We start from the raw sequence: 15,504 nt of genomic DNA on the forward strand, positions 1-15,504 counted from the left end.
CTTGCTCTTCCTATCGAGGGGTCCCAGCTTTCTTGTTTGAATACCGCTCAAGTGGAGACCTCAGACAACTGCGAGGTCAAGGCATCAATCCATTTTTTACTTGTCTGGGTTCCAGTCGAGCGTCGTTGCTCTTGTGGGCAGAGCCTGAGCTCTTCCGACTCCTGTTCCGAGTCGATTCAACTCCCCCTTACTCACAGGCTAGTTGCTCATGTTGTTTCGAGGCCCGAGAGTTTCGCTCTTCAGTCCAGACCTGGCCTTTAGTCGTTATTCTTTGCCATTCTTTGCTCAAGTTGCCACGGAGAGCCGGAATATCAAATACGGCCCGTTCGCCCTCACTCTCCGAGGCACGCTGCGGCCAATGGCATCCGCAAATGTGTCAAGACACGGAAGAAAGAAGACGACACAGCCGGGCCAGCTGAGGGACGGCATAAAGTCCAGCCGATTCAAGTCAGAGAGACTCGCGAGATCACCGGACGCATGCATCTGCCCCGCCCGACATTGCACGGCAAACGAGCAACGGCCGAGGAATCTAGTGTATACCAGTCTATTATAGTACAACACTCCCGTGCTGCGAGCGTGCCTTTTTGTCATGTCCCAGTTACCAGCGAGGCTCATATTCTTTTCAGCGAGCCCAGCTCTTGCTTCGGGTCACCATCTCGTCCGCGGTCCCAACAGCAAACAAGCACCTTGTGCCCGCCACTCGACAAAAGAACCAGCTTTGCGCCCCGTCACTCCCTAGCCTTCCCATGTATTCCGTCTTTAAATGTTGATACAAACGAGTCGCAGATCACATGCTTCATCCTTCTTGCTCATGGGCCCTGTTGTGTAATTGGGCGGCTCAAAAGTCAACCTTGCCGTCTGCAATGGCGAGGCGCTGCTTCGTCGTCTTGGCCCTCTTGCCGCCCTTGACCTTGCCCTTCTTACCCTTGACATCGCTCTCAGCCGGTGTCGCAGTGCCAGACGCGCCGCCCTTGCTGCCGTCATCAAAGTTGCCCTCGCCTGTCTCCTCGTTAGCAACTAGTCTTTCCGAATTCGAATAGCAAAGCAACTCACCTTCATGATACATGTCATCGAGGCTGGCGGCAGCTTCCGCCTTCTTTCGCTTGCCGCCCTTCTTCTTCTGCTTGTCCAGCTCCCCAGACTCGAGCATTTCCTTTTCGCGGCGCTCAATCATCTCTGCCTGCTCGTCGTCGGCTAGCCACATGGCGATGTCGCGATTGCGGTTCTCGGGAGCGCGACGGCCAGAAAAGTCGACGCTGGCGCCTCCACCTTGGATGACCACACGCTGCACCTCCTCCTTCTGTAGTGCTCGCTTGCGGATCCGCTCCTCGATTGTGCCCTTTGTGATGAGGCGGTACACCGTCACCTGCTTCGTCTGCCCCAGTCTGTGCGCTCGGTCCATGGCCTGCGAGTCAATCGTCGGATTCCAGTCAGAGTCGTAGAATATGACCGTGTCCGCCGTCGTGAGGTTGATGCCCAGACCACCCGCTCGCGTCGACAAGAGGAAGATGAAGATCTCGGGTCGCGTCTGGAAATCGTGAACCGTGTCACGTCTGTCCTCCAGCTTGGTCGAGCCGTCAAGGCGGCAGTACTTGTAGTTGCGGTATGTCAGGTACTCCTCCATCATGTCAATCATGCGCGTCATTTGAAAGTACAGCAGCACGCGATGGCCCTCATTCTTGAGCTTGGAGAGCAGCTCGTCGAGCTTGGCCAGCTTGCCGCTGTCGGTGACAAACCGCTGCATCGAGGGGACGACAATGTTGGTGAACCGGTTCTTGTCGCTGTCCGGCTTCGGGAGGAGGCTGTTTGGCGGCCACAGCGCCAGTGGCACCTTCTTCTCCACCAGAGACTTTTCTTCCTCCAGGGTCGGGCCGTATAGCGCCTTGCGAATGTCGACGTTGAACATGATGGTCTCGCGTTCCGTGACCGCACTTACGCTGTTGCACGAGACGTCAACGGGGGGAGCCGAGGCGCGCGGTCTTCCAGCCATCTCGAGCCGGCTCATGCCCGAGTCGCGGTAGGCTTGGCGCGCAATGTTCATCAGGCTGTCGAGAACGCCTTCCTTGGTCACGTCCGCCAGAGGCTTGCGGTCCGCTCGAGCTCGAATCTGAAACAGTGCATGCGCGGGGGTGACGCTGTTGTCCTCGGCCTCGTCGTACACAATCTTCAAGTGGCCTAGGCGGTTGTGGCGTTGCAGCTCGTGCACGGCTCGCGTGAACAGGCCCTCGTGGGCCGCCTTGTACACGTCGCCGGGGGCCGAGTCGGCGAAGCGAAGCCAGGAAAAGGCTTGGGAGCCGTCGGCACTTTGACGTACGTTTTCAGGGGCCCAAATGTTCATCATGTGGCCCAGAGCCTTGTTCCTCCATCCAGCCTGTTGGTTGTCGCTGCCGGCCTTGTAGAGCCGACCGCCTTGAGCCCAGACAAGCCTGGGCAGCGCATAGTTGATCAAGCTGCGGGTCGAGTAGCCGACGGGCACGTTGTTGCCCTCGCGTACAAACGACGCAGTCTCGGCGAAGTAGCCGCACGAGAACGGCGAGCGAACTTCGGCACGTTCGAACAGGTCGGGGTGGTTGCACACCTTTCGGAACTGCATGACCAGGTTCATGAGGGTCCCCGAGTCCTGGTCGTCGCCCATGGTGGCCTTTTCGACAAGATCCATGATGTTGATCTGGTTCCTCAGGTTACTATAAAAGGCCCGCTGTCGATAAGTGAGGTCGCAGAAAACGTCCAGCTCAATCTTGTCGCCAAGCTCCTTTTGCACATGCTTCTTGACGCGGCGAAGCATAAAGGGCTTCAGGATCATGTGGAGGCGCTTGAGCTGGTCCTCGTTGAGTTTCGTGTTGCTCTGGGCGTGCGACTCAATGTCCTTGGAGAACCACTCGCTAAACTCGTCATGCGAGTCGAAGAGCGAAGGCATAATGAAATGGAGCAGCGCCCACAGCTCCTGCATGTTGTTCTGGATGGGCGTTCCGGTGAGCAGCAGCCGGTTGCGGCAGTGGAAGCCCAGCAACGACTTCCAACGCGAGCTGGACGAGCTCTTGATGGCCTGTGCCTCATCGAGGATCATGTACTGCCATCGCATCTTCTGGAAGTAGGCGACATCGGACACGACCAGCTGATACGAGGTCACACACACGTGGAAGGCTGCGTCTTTGCGGTAGGTCGAGTGCTTCCTGTCCCAGAACTTTCGCAGCACCTTGCGGTCGCCAGCGCTGCCCCAGTACGGCAGGATCTTGAACTCGGGCACAAACTTGGCAATTTCTTGCTGCCAGTTGTGCAGCGTCGACGCCGGCGCGACGACCAAGAAGGGGCCCCAGATGTCGTGCTTCTCAGCAAGGTACGCCATGACAGAGATGGACTGGACCGTCTTGCCGAGACCCATCTCGTCGGCCAGGATGCCGTTGATACCCTGCTCGTACAGGTTGACGAGCCAGTTGAGGCCCTTGAGCTGGTATTCCTTGAGCTGTGTGTTGATGAGCTTGGGCTGCTCAATCTCCACGTCGCCAAGACCCGTCGGATTCTGAAAGTTCATCTCTCCCTCTTCGTCCATGTCCAGGCCCTGGTTGTTGAAGTCGCGGGCCTTCTTCTGGGCCTCAGCGATGGCATTCTGGGCATTTGCCATGGCCGCGGCCTTGAGATTAGTCTCGTCTTCGTCATCAAAATCCAGGTTCTCAAATCTTGTAACCTTGCCGCCAAGAGGCCCGGTAGGTTCCGCGATGTCGAGCTTCTTCCCCGAGGCCTCGTGGCCGTCCTTAGCGACATCTGGGTGGTCGGTGCTTCGCTCCACTTCGTCCGTCTTGATCTTCTTGCCGATAAAGTGCGAGTATAGCTCTGTCTGGGAAATGAGGAAGTTGAGCTTTCTCTTCTGACGGGCCGCCTCGCGGTCGGCTTCCTCTCGACGCGCGTTCTCGATTTCCTGCTTCTCGGCGGCCTTACGGAGGTCTCGCTCCTCGCGCTCATTGCGTTTCCAGAAGCTCATCATATCGCGCATGACACGCTTGGCGCGAGCCTGCAGGTCCTTGGTGCCCTTGTTGGTCCGCAGCTGCCATCGTTTGGCCTCCTTGGACGCCAGAATGGCCGTCTTCTTGAGATTGGAGCCCTTTGTGGCGAAGGAGTCGACGGCGAGCTTGAAAGTTTTGTTGACATCCTTGCGGGCCATGTCGCGCCAGATTTGCTCGTAGATTTGGTTGTAGCCCTTGGACGTGAACTTTTTCTCCAGCTCAGCAGCCTCGTCCTTGGCTTCCTGCTCGGCATCTTTCGAGTCATTTTCCAGGTCCGGCCTGTCCTTGTCCTTAGCCCTGGCCTTGTCCTTGCCTCTTCCCTTTTCCTTGACCTTGTCCTTGTCTTTTTCCTTGTCTTTGTCCAAGTCTTTATCCTTGTCCTTGTCCTTGGACCGGCCCTTGATCTTGATGCGGACTTTGCCCTCTTCCTTGGGCGGCAGCTCCTTGCCGGCATCTAGTGCGGCTTGGGCGGCCTCGGCCGAGTCCTTCTCCGCCTGCTTCTGTTCCTTGGACTTCTTGGGCCGGGAGCCCTTGGACTTGGACTTGGCCTTGGGGGTCTCGGCGTCCGAGGCCAGGAAGCTCGACATTGCTCCTCCGTCGAGGCTGAGCTCAATGTTGCGGGCCGGGCCCTTGATGCCCTTTTGCAGGATGAGCTTGGTCTGCTCGGCCTTTTTGTTGGCCCGCTCAGCATCGCGGAGATGCTTCTGACGCTCGGCCTCGTCGATGGCGGCGACGGCGCGGGCCAGGGCTGCCTCCTTTTGCTCAATGGTGACGGCCATGGACTTTTCGCGCCGCCGCTTGCGTTGCATGTCTTTCTTGCGTTCTTTTTCGGCAAACAGTTCCTGTTCGCGAACCTCGTGCAGTGCCTCGTCGTAAAAGACATCGTCGTACCGTCGCTTGCCAAGCTCTGAATGGGACGTCAGCTTCTTGCAGGCCTTGTCGGCGAAGTCGTCGCGGCGAAGGCGGCTCTGGTCGTTGTCAAGGTCGGCCATGATGCGCCGGCGCTTTGTGGCTCGCTCCTTGTATTGCTCCTCGTCGAACTCGGTCGGATCCAGCTTCGAGGCGTCATTGTCGATGACAAGCTCCGAGTTTTGAATCTTCTTTTCCATCTCAGTCGACCAGGTCTTGGGCTTCGGCAGGCCGTTGGCCTGGCGCTTGGACGAGGGGCGAGGCGTAGGCGACTCCTTCTTCACCGATCTGCGTTTGCTCTTGGGTGCTTCGGCATCTCTGATGTCGGAGGCACGGCCCTTGGTGGACCTCCGGGCCGCCTTTTTCTTGACGACGATTTCCATCTTTTTGGCCGTGATGGGCTCGGGCTCGGTATCAAGCTCTTTGTCCGCTTCGGCATCAGCGTCGGCTTCAGGCTCGGGCTCGGGTTCCGAGACCTGGGGGACGACAAGCTGCCGAGATGCCGGCTTTGGGGCTGGCTCGGAGCTAGACAAGATGTTGGAAAAGGACATGGGGTCGGCAGTACGGCTAGGTGTCTGCGGAGAGTCATTGTTAGCATGCAGGGGACGATTGACAACAGCCGTGGAGGGCGACGTACGCTTGAAGCAGCGGCAGGCTTCGGAGACGAAGCGGCCGAAGGGTCGGGCTTCATGGCGGGCGGCAGGACGGAGCCGTTGGGTGCCGTTACCGGGGCTGCCGAGGGGGTGATGCGGCGTGTAGGCGAGCGCATTTGAGGCCGGTGGCTAGGCGGGCTAAGGGAACCGGCAGGCAGCTTTGGGTGCGAGTGGGACAGCGGGCTGCGCGGCCGACTGTATGAGGAGGCTCTGGGTGATGCGTAGGAGCCGTTGTAGTAGGACGGATGCTGGTCGGGCGGCTGCGAGTGAGACGAGTAAGCCGGGGGAGGGAACAGGTCAGGTCAGAGATGGAATGGCTGCAAGGGAGGATGCAGCCATGATGATGATGGACAAGCGATGCGTGGGAAGTGGAGATTTGAGTCAAAAGGAAAAAAAAGTCGAGCAAGGATAGACAAGCCGGATGATGATGAAGGGCGACGGGAAGAGCAAGGGGGAACGGTCGGTGGGTGGACGAGCGAAAAGCCCAGGTGGAGGAGAAAAAAAGAAGTGGACTGGGCCCGGGTGGGCTTACCTTTGGCGTGGAGGCGCGCCAGGAGTCTGAGACCCGACGCTGGTTTGTGGTATCGGTCGTGGGGTCGTAGTAGCTGCCAGACGCAGGCTTTTGCGAGGACGCCTCGGACGAGGGTGCGAAGTAGGTGCTGCTGTGACGCGGCGACAGGCCTTGGCCGTGGGTGTGGTGGTGGTTGGCCGACGAGGCCGACGACGAGGCGAGCCCTGGAGGCAGCGCATGGACCGTGGCAGCGTCAGCGTCGGGGCGGGCAGCCGACGACGATGCCATGTAGGGGCTGTGGTTGTGACTGTGACTGTGCAGCGGCGAGTGGAGCAGCGAGGTGCGATTGGCGTTGTGGTTTGGCGGCGAGTACTCGTAGGGAGGCTGCGGAGGAGCATGGAAGTCGCGCGTGGGCGAGCGCAGGCCAACGTAGGGCGACTGGCGGTGGTGGTGGTGTGCGTCGGCCTTGACCACGTCGCGGCGCGGCAGCCTGTCGCGCTCGTCGCCGTCGTCGGGGCCGTGCAGCACCGTGGAGCGGAAGCTGTTGTCCATGATGAGGCCTGGGGAGGCTTCAGCAAGGCGAACCCATGTGCAATGCTTACGCGCGCGCGCCCGGTCGGCCGATTATGGTGCGATGATGGCAAAGGCGATGATGGTGGCGGCGGATGGATGAGAGAGGGGAATGAGGGTCCAGAGAAGAAAGGGAACCGGGGGCGGGACAGAGCCGATGCAGGTTTTGGGTTAGGGAGGAGGGAAAAGAGAGTTGACCCTTTTCGGATCCGTGCCAAGGCAAAGGATCCCCTCTGTTTGGCGATGGCGATGTGTCTGTTTGGTGTTTGGGGAGGTGGCCAGAGGCTGGTTGAAACGTCGACGGCCAAGTGGGTGGTGATGATGGAGATGGGCTAACCGGGGATCGCGCATCGGAAAGCATGGATGGACAAGAGAGCGGGAAAAAAAGGACCGCGGCCGCCTGCGGTGATGCAGCGGCGAAAGGTGGTGATGATGTCGCAGCAGGGCGTTTTTCACCAGGGGTCCCCACAGACGTCCAACAATACACGAGAACGGGCGGGCCAAGAAATCGAGAGCCTCAGTCTTTCTTCCCCCTCGTTCTGTTCACGATGCTCATTCTTTTTGTTTTGTCTTGGAAAGAGCTGTTTTTCGCCATTCGCATGTGTATTGTCAATCCCGTCTTCTTCACCTTTCCCTCTCCGTCTCTCCACATCTGCATCCACCGTCGACGAGCTGACACTACACGTGGCGCGTGTACCAGTGTCGGACAGCCTCAAGTATCTGGCGGTACCTCGAGCACCCCAGCGCTCCCCATCAAGACCCTGGACTAGCGGCGGCTACCTCAACATGGGGCTCCGAGTACCTCCAAACCACGTACCGCTCACGATGCTGACTCCCTCGTCCCAGCCCTCGGCAAACGACCACGCATACCCATTGTCTGTGCGTGTGCGTCCGACTGTATCTCCGCTGCAGCTACGGAGCAACTGCGGGACACGGCGGCCACGCGTTAAAAGCTGAAAGACACGAGTCCTCCCCGGCGGCAGAGGCTTCTTCTGATAAGCATCCACGCCCTCTCCAGCTGGCGACGTTGCTTGGACGTGTTGGTTGACGCCGCTCGTGGTTTGAGCCGAAAACGATGCTTTCCCCAGCTGCAGCCAATCAGCGCCCCCGTCATTGAACCATGGTAAATGTCACTAAGTTACTTGGTTATCCACGCGTACAGCCGAGACGAGACGTCGCAAAACAATCATCCGTCGGCCAACAGCAGCTTGACGGAGTACGGTAAGTTACGCAACCAGAATCGACAACTCTCCCCGCATCGAGAAGTTCAAGCCGCCCTTCACCTCTCAGGGTTGGATGACTTCTGGACAGCCGTCATGCACGGGTGTATATGTTGGGGCGTCCTCGTCCAGCCTACCTATTGCGAAGTGCCTGTTCAAAAACAGCACTCTTACGGAGTACCTGCTGCAGTGCACGTCTGTCTATGTATACCCGGAGACGTCATTTCCATTCCGAGAGAGCAATGCTGCATCGCAGGCCGGAATGACGGAACCTTGTCCCCGGAACGCCTGGCCTCCCCACGTGACCACTGCCATCACCTCTTCCCTGCATCATTCACCCAAAAGCCTCTACCAAATGTCGCCGTCTCAGACACGCCACCTCGTCGTTGCTACAGACTAAAACACCTAACCACTCACTTCATCCCCTTCAAGTCGCCATCCGACATCCAATGCGAGCCGCCCGCGCAGCGATATCCTCCCTCCTGCCTGATCCACTTGTAGCCGACGGGACAGACTCCAAACGCCTTGAGCCGCGCCTTGGCAGAAGCTTCTCGCTTCCGTCGCTCTTCTTCCTCCAGCACTTGACGCACGATTCTCTCTCGGTCCGCCCCCCTTGCCGACTTTTGCGCCTTCTTGAGCTTGCCGTACTCTGTCTCCTTGCGCACTGCCTCGGCTCGGTCAAGCTGGAGCTGGTTCCAGACCTTGTCGCTGACACCGGCATCGCGCACTGCCTGACATGTGTCTTGTCGTGCAGCTTCCACCTTCTCTTGGGGGGAGCTTCGGTGGTCGAATCCTCGGCTCGACTGCTTTCGACCACGCTCCAAGAAACATTGGCACTCGGCCGTCGCTGAGAACCCCCATCGGGCTCCGTCATTGGCGCAGCAACTGGACATGACGCCATCTTCGCGCCCTCTCTCGCCAGCCTGTCGTCCAGCATCTTGTCAAGCTCTGCACCCACCTGCTCTTCCTCCAGCCTGATTACTTTGGACATCAGGTTGATGCGGCGAAACACAAACTTGGCCAGCTGCTTGACATCTCTCGCGTTGCCCCAGCCTTTGGTCCTAGCGAGAGAGTGGAATCTGTCAAGCATTTCCGCGTTGAACGCATTGGACGGCGCTTCAAGGCAAGCCATGTCGACGTCTTTTCCTCTTCGTCGCAGCTCCGCCTTCTTCTGGCCCAGCAGGCTCGCAAGCAGCTTGGCACAGTCTTGAGCCCCAAGTGCATCGAAATCTATCGATTCTGGGAAGCGGCTGGACATTCCAGGATTGACCGACAGGAGGTGGTTGATGTAGTCCACATAGCCGGCGAGGATAAGAATCATCTTGCCTTGGTACTTGGGCTTGGTCATCGAGTCCACCAGCTCGTCCATCGCCTCCTTGGCGAAGCCGCCGCCTCCTGCAAGGCGGTAAGCCTCATCGATGAACAAGATGCGTCCGAGTGCCCGATCGAGCACTTGCTGCACCTTGGGTCCTGTCTGGCCGACGTACTGGCCAACCAACTCTGTCGCGGAGCACTCAATCACCTTGGCTTCGGCCAGTATGTCCATGTCGAAGTACACCTTTCCCATTTTCCGCGCCGTCGTCGTCTTTCCAGTTCCCGGTGGCCCTCGGAACAGGAAGTTGAAGGGAATCTCCTCTTTCGGGTCAAAGCCTATGCTCCTGAGCTGCTTGACGCGCTTCTGGAGTTCCTCAAGGAACGTAATGATCTTGTCGCGACCGACTTCGCCTTTGAAGAGCATGGCCACGTCGGTTTCAGCCTTGTCGGCACGATTGTACTTTTCGTCAAAGTCGGTTGCCTCGAGCACGTTCTTTCGTGCCGTGCCCTGTGACGCTCGCTTCTGGAAATTCGCCTTTGCCTTGGACAGCAGGTTTTCCACTGCACCGCCGTTGCCAAAACTGGGCCGGTTGCGCTCTCGGCCAAGCACCTCGACGGCAGCTCGCTTGCCCTGACCAGTGGTGACGAAGCCGGAAGCCTTTAGCTTCAGGTCCAAGATGCACCGGAGCTCCTCGTCGTCAAAGTCCTCAAAGGTAAAGGGCGAATCGATGGCGAACCTGCGACTGAGACCGGGGTTGACGTGTTGAAACATCTTTTCCATCTGTTCCTGATACCCGAGGAGGATGACGCAGCGATCCTCGCCGGGCACGTTCTGCACCTCGGCGACAATGGTGTCCACGACGGCGACTCTGTACGGATCGGTCACGGAGCCTAGTCCACCTCCGCCGCCGTACAGCCCGTATGCTTCGTCAATGACAAGAACCTTTCCGATAGTCGCCGCTAGGATACCCTTGGTTTGTGCTTCGGATTGGCCAATGGCTGCACCGACAAAGTCTGCCGGCGTCTTGACAACCACCTCGCCGCTGGACAAGAGCCCCAGGTCGGCCAGGATCTCCCCATATAGCTTGGCCACCGTCGTTTTCCCTGTCCCGGGCGACCCGAGAAACACCCTGTTCAGAGCAAACTGCATCAGCGGCTCTTCCGCGAGCTCTCGCTGGTAGTTGGTCGTCAATGAGTCCAGCAGAACCTTGACCTCCTGTTTGACCTTGCCTAGTCCTATCATGCCATCCAGCTGTTTCCATGCTTTGCATTTCTCCAGCGTTGCCGTCGGTTCTGGTCCGATCATGTCTCCCTTGGTGAGCATGAAATCGTCGGGAGAGCGGCCAGCACGCCGCTCGAGACGCAATCGTCTTGCTTGGCGCTTCTAAATCTTGGCCAGGGCACCCTCAATCGCACGAGCGTTGCCGAATCCTTCTGTGCCCCGTCCGCGGCCGACACGGCGGGCGGCGATTCTCGGGAACAACCCGTCAACCCCTCCCTCCGCAGCCATCTTGCCGCTCCATATCCGGTTTATCTTGCGCTGGAGTATCTTAAGCAGTTGAGCATCATCGTAGTCTTCAAATGCCATTTCGACGGGGAACCGGCCAGGCAGCCCCGGGTTGTGTGCAAAGAAAGATTCCATCTGTTTGCGATATCCGGCGAGGACAAAGACGACCTTTCCTCGAAGATTCTCCACCTCGGCGAGCAGGTAGTCCATGATGGCACGGCCGCCCGGGCTGTTCCCTGACGAAAGCTGGTACGCTTCGTCGATGAATAGCACGCCTCCGCCACCGTCCTTGATCTCCTCGAGCATCGCCTCGGTTGCAGATACTCCGTCGTTGGCCAGCTTGGCTCCTGTCGTTTCCTTGAAGACCTCGCCAGGGATGGCCCCGACACTTGTAAGGAATTTACCCCATAGGCGGGCCACCGTGGTTTTCCCTGTGTCTGACAGTTTTGCCTGCTCTCGGACCATTTCTGGTACGATTACATACCCGTGCCGGGGTTGCCCAACAGGGCGCAGCTGAACCTCTCTTCAGTCAGCGACACGCCCTGTCGAATCTTGGTGTCAATTCTCGATTTGACAGAAAGAAACTCGTCTTTGACCGCATCCAGGCCAATCAAGCCCATCAGGTCATCCAAAGCAGGGTTGAGTGCCCCTTCGTGGCTCTTCATTGACCCCCATTCTTGGTTGGCAGAGCTGGCCAACTCGTCGTCTTCATTCTTGTCGACTGCGGCATTCTTGATGGCAGAGGCTTCGCGGCTGCTGCAGCACTTTTCTTTCGCTGCAGAAATCCTTTCTCTCGTGGCCTTAAGTCTCTGCAGTACCGCCTGTTTCTGGGACAAGGTCTTTCCCTGTTCTTCTTTCTCTGCCTCGTACTTGATTGTACGTTGATGGAGATCAATCTCGTCTTCAATCCGTTTCCGCTTACGACGATACTCATCTTGGCTCGTTTGCCTTTTGCGCTCCAAGTCAAGGTCCCTCTTGGCCCGTCGGCGGACGTCCTCATCTTCGTCGGCACAGATCTCGCAACCTTCGCTGCTTTTCCCGCACGGCACCGATGTCTTGTGGCCCCTGTCACACGTCCCTTCCACCAAGTTGGGGCAAGCAATCTTGGAGTGATCTTGGATCCTATGACACCGACGAGCGCAGGCATGTTTGCCGCACGGAAGCATCGCGCCGCTATATCGTCAGTCTTGGTTACGAACTCTGGGTCGGGATTGGCGCTCACCAGGGTGCGGCACAGTCTCCTTCGGGACAATGCTGGTCAAAGTCTTTTGGCGTTTTGAGCAGCAAGGATCGCTGAGGGTGCCTCTCGCAGTGAACCGGAACCCCATCGAATAGGCATTCCTTGTCCTTGAGCGCCTCGAAGTACTCCCTCCAGAGCTCACCCCCTCTCTTGCTCTTCATCAAAGTATGCATGTTTCCAAATAGCACAATGCCATCTCGTGCTCGTGACATGAGGACCACGAGACGCTCACGAGAACACATAAACCCAATGTCACCTCCAGGGTTGCTTCTTGTCAAGGAGACAATGACGATGTCGCTCTCCTCTCCTTGATAGTTGTCTGCATCTATTAGCGGCGCACGTCGCTCCATGAAACGGGGCGAGACTCACCGATGGTGGACAACCGGAGGGGTGTTTTGCTGACGCCAGCCGCAGCCGGCGCCATCAAGCCGGCGCGCACGAGCTCGGCACAGTCGAGGTCATTAAGATACGGGTCGTGACTCTCGCTGAGTTTGCGCTTCAGGAGCGAAAGCTGACCCAGGTATGGCACGAGAACGACCAGCTGTTGCGGGCCATAACCCTGCTGGCCCAGATACTTGACCATTTTTAGAACCATGTCGGCCTCGAAGAGGTTACTCTTGCTGGTCTTGAGTGCTGGCTCGCGTTGGTCCTGGACATTGGGCAGTTGATCTTCGCTGTTCTCGTGATGGACAAAGATGACCCTCTTTTGCAGACCTCGCACCTTTGGCCGGTTCAGCGTCCGGGAGCTGTCCTCGAGGTTCTCATACGCCAGCAGCCTGGTAAAGTGCGAAATATCGGGGTGGCTCCGATGCTGCTGCCGGAGAGCGGAGTAAGAATGGCCTTGCCGAATCAGCCGCTCGAAGAGTGACACATTAAGGTCGTATCCGTCACCTTTTTCCACAGTCAGCTTGAAGTTGTTGACCTTGGGCCGAAGCTGTTTATGATCGCCAATCAGACAAAGTTGCTTGACCGAGGGACTGAGGGCAACAATGACGTGGGCCTCGAGGATCTCTCCGGCCTCCTCGACCAACACGACGTCCGGCTCGGCAGCACTGATGATTGACTGGTTCATGGCAGCGCCAGTAGTCGTGCAACCAATCACTCTCTTGCTGCGCAGCACGTTGCGCTTGCTCTCGTCGAAGAGGTTGTCAATCTGACGTTGGAGCTGGTTGTTGGTCTCTGCAAGCTCCATGTAATCCCCAATGAGGTCTTGGCGGACCTGGTTCGACCACTTGTCGTGAAGCTGACGTCTGGCTTCGTGTGGAATGTCCCACGCGAAACAAGCTTCGGGGGCGATGCAATTTTTCAATCCACTCGGGCTGTCGAGTTTCCTGTCCTGCAGCCACAATTGATATAGATCGATTGACTCAAGACGCTGGTTCTTTTTCCCTACAATGTGGAAACCGTTATCCGCCTCCGGGACCTTAAAAGCCATCTGAAAAGAAGATTCCTTCTCGGAGAACTCCAGCATCGTAAGGATTTCCCGGTTGGTGATGGGATTCTTCAGTTTGTTCTTCATAGTTGCGAGCTGTTCCTTCAGCTCGCTGGCCTCTTGTCTGAGCTTTGTGAGGGCAGTCCACACGGCATGGGCCAGCCGAAACGCTTGTTGTCTCGTACAATCAGCCAGCGCCAGCGATTGCGTTTGTGTAGAGGACTTGGATCCAAGCCTAACCATGTCTCCCTCCTCGATGCCAATATCCATCAAGTCGGCGAGGAACTGATCCAGTGCATGGTTCGTATAGCTTAACACGAGCACCCGATGGTCCGTGAGTTTCAGGATCAGCAGCACAATCAGCGCCCCAATGAAGGATTTTCCAGTACCAGGCGGGCCCTGAATCTGGCCGATAGAGCTTCGCAGACCGTTGATTAGGGACTCGAGCTGCGCACCACGTACTCGAACGGGTTTCGTCATAGCCATAAGTGAAGACAGGTCAACCTCCGTGCCCTTCAGCAAGGCTGCCTCGAGGCTTGTCAGGACGGTCTCTAGCCTTGTCGGAGGCTGGTATTTAGCCAAGGCTGCGTCTGCCAGATCGAGCAGCGAGTCCACAATCGGCACATCCACAACCCCCTTGAGGCGCTGCAGAATAGGTTCATAGGCAAACGTTGGCGTGTTTACGACAACGAAATTGAGTTCTTGCCTCTTCGCTCCTAGTAGAGCCTCGAGAGTGTTGCGTAGCCCGGCTGCGTCCGTGAACTGGACGACGAGGACGGGGGGTGACTTGCATAGCAGGTCGACGTCTCTGAGCAGCGAGCCGAATGCAACAACGTCCATACCGCAGCAGAAGGCGCCGAACGAACGATGCTGCATAAAGGCCCTGTTGTCATACAGGAACTTTTTCTTGTCTTCGCCGGTAGACGCTTGGCGAGGAAACGTGACTCCATCGCCGCAACTGATGGTGAGCGTCATGGGCACTGTAGAAAGGAAACCAGTGGGACTAGCCTCGGCCAAAGAAAGATCCTTGAAGGTTTTGACAGCTCGACTGGTCTTTTTCTGTCCCAAGGCAGCGAGAAGATCTTCTCTCAGCTCTGCCAACATGTCCTCCCGGAGCAGGCGATACAGCCAATCGCGATGATTTCTCACCCGCGACTCCTTCGGGCCGCTAAACACGTCGTCCAGGCGCTGGAGAAAAGGCTCCTCGGCGGACCGAATCTCGTCTGTGGTAGGATAGATTTCGATTTGTCGAAAGTCGGCAAAGCCATTGTCGTGGCGCCCTCCCGGGCTGTCGCCGAGGCCGACCGGCCCGGCGGCCGAACTGAGCTGGAGGACTCTCTGGATCCGGTAGGCCAGTACCCTGACTTCGTACGATGACGCTTCGGTCAAAGTCTTGCCCTTCATCAGTTGCTGGACATCGCCGCCTGGCATCTCGAGAGCAGAGTGCTGAGTAGTCACGATTTCGAGACAGAGCTGAGCAAAAGTCTCGAGGTCCTGGTCCTGGATAGCATCGCTCCTATGGGCATCTAAGAGGGCGGTCCAGAAGGTCGGCGGCGACAGAATCGCAATCAACAGCTGCCGAAGGAACTGTCCGTCACCAATGGCCCTGACCCGCTGAGAAAGAAGATGCTTGATGAAAAGGCCAAGCGCCGCTTTCACCGAGTCTGTCGAGAGGCCACTTCTGACTGCGATCCCGACCGCCTCGACCCCCTTGGGGCTGCAGACAATATTCTCGATACAGGTCGACGGGCTCTTTTGCTTGCAGATGATGTCTGCGGCTTCGAGAAAGAGCTTCGCGTCTTGGGAGCCCTTGATTCGGCGCTTCCCCGCAATGTGATCATAGAAAAGCTTGCGAAATCGCTCGGATCTATGATCCATTCTTGTTTTCTGCACCAGAAGGCGATGCAGGCTTGAGGGTACGGTGGTTGAAGAGAGCTTGGAGGGAGTATGGCGATGGTGTAGCCTTGATGTCGGATAAAGGGGGAAGGCTTGTGCAAAATCAATATTTCCACAATATGTTTTGAAATTACTGAAGCACGGCGATGTGAAAATACAGTGAAATTGTCGTTGGTTTGGCCAACATGCTTGTCACAGAGGCTGAGCCCAACATATTGCTGAAGATAGACAACCAGGAGGTAACGAACGGG

At 57.6% G+C, this 15,504-nt stretch overlaps 3 protein-coding genes across 3 annotated transcripts; all 3 read right to left on the reverse strand.

The window, feature by feature from the left end:
- Positions 1-838: 838 nt before the first annotated feature.
- HRG_06185 (DNA-binding domain-containing protein) lies at positions 839-6,626 on the reverse strand (the record flags this gene model as incomplete). Its single annotated transcript, XM_044864656.1, has 5 exons — positions 839-999; positions 1,054-5,485; positions 5,548-5,823; positions 6,096-6,458; positions 6,504-6,626. 5 exons carry the CDS (start codon positions 6,624-6,626, stop codon positions 839-841), a joined length of 5,355 nt encoding a protein of 1,784 aa, XP_044721188.1.
- A 1,651-nt stretch (positions 6,627-8,277) lies between these two features.
- HRG_06186 (ATPase family associated with various cellular activities (AAA) domain-containing protein) lies at positions 8,278-9,431 on the reverse strand (the record flags this gene model as incomplete). The annotated part of the gene is made up of 2 exons (XM_044864657.1): positions 8,278-8,595; positions 8,823-9,431. 2 exons carry the CDS (start codon positions 9,429-9,431, stop codon positions 8,278-8,280), a joined length of 927 nt encoding a protein of 308 aa, XP_044721189.1.
- A 1,131-nt stretch (positions 9,432-10,562) lies between these two features.
- On the reverse strand, positions 10,563-15,235 carry HRG_06187 (AAA domain-containing protein; the record flags this gene model as incomplete). Its single annotated transcript, XM_044864658.1, has 6 exons — positions 10,563-11,116; positions 11,170-11,858; positions 11,908-12,250; positions 12,295-13,261; positions 13,319-14,165; positions 14,220-15,235. 6 exons carry the CDS (start codon positions 15,233-15,235, stop codon positions 10,563-10,565), a joined length of 4,416 nt encoding a protein of 1,471 aa, XP_044721190.1.
- Between the last annotated feature and the right edge of the window lie 269 nt (positions 15,236-15,504).

The sequence above is a fragment of the Hirsutella rhossiliensis genome, assembly GCF_020360975.1.
Source record: "Hirsutella rhossiliensis strain HR02 chromosome Unknown scaffold00005, whole genome shotgun sequence".
Classification (NCBI taxonomy): Eukaryota; Fungi; Ascomycota; class Sordariomycetes; order Hypocreales; family Ophiocordycipitaceae; genus Hirsutella; species Hirsutella rhossiliensis.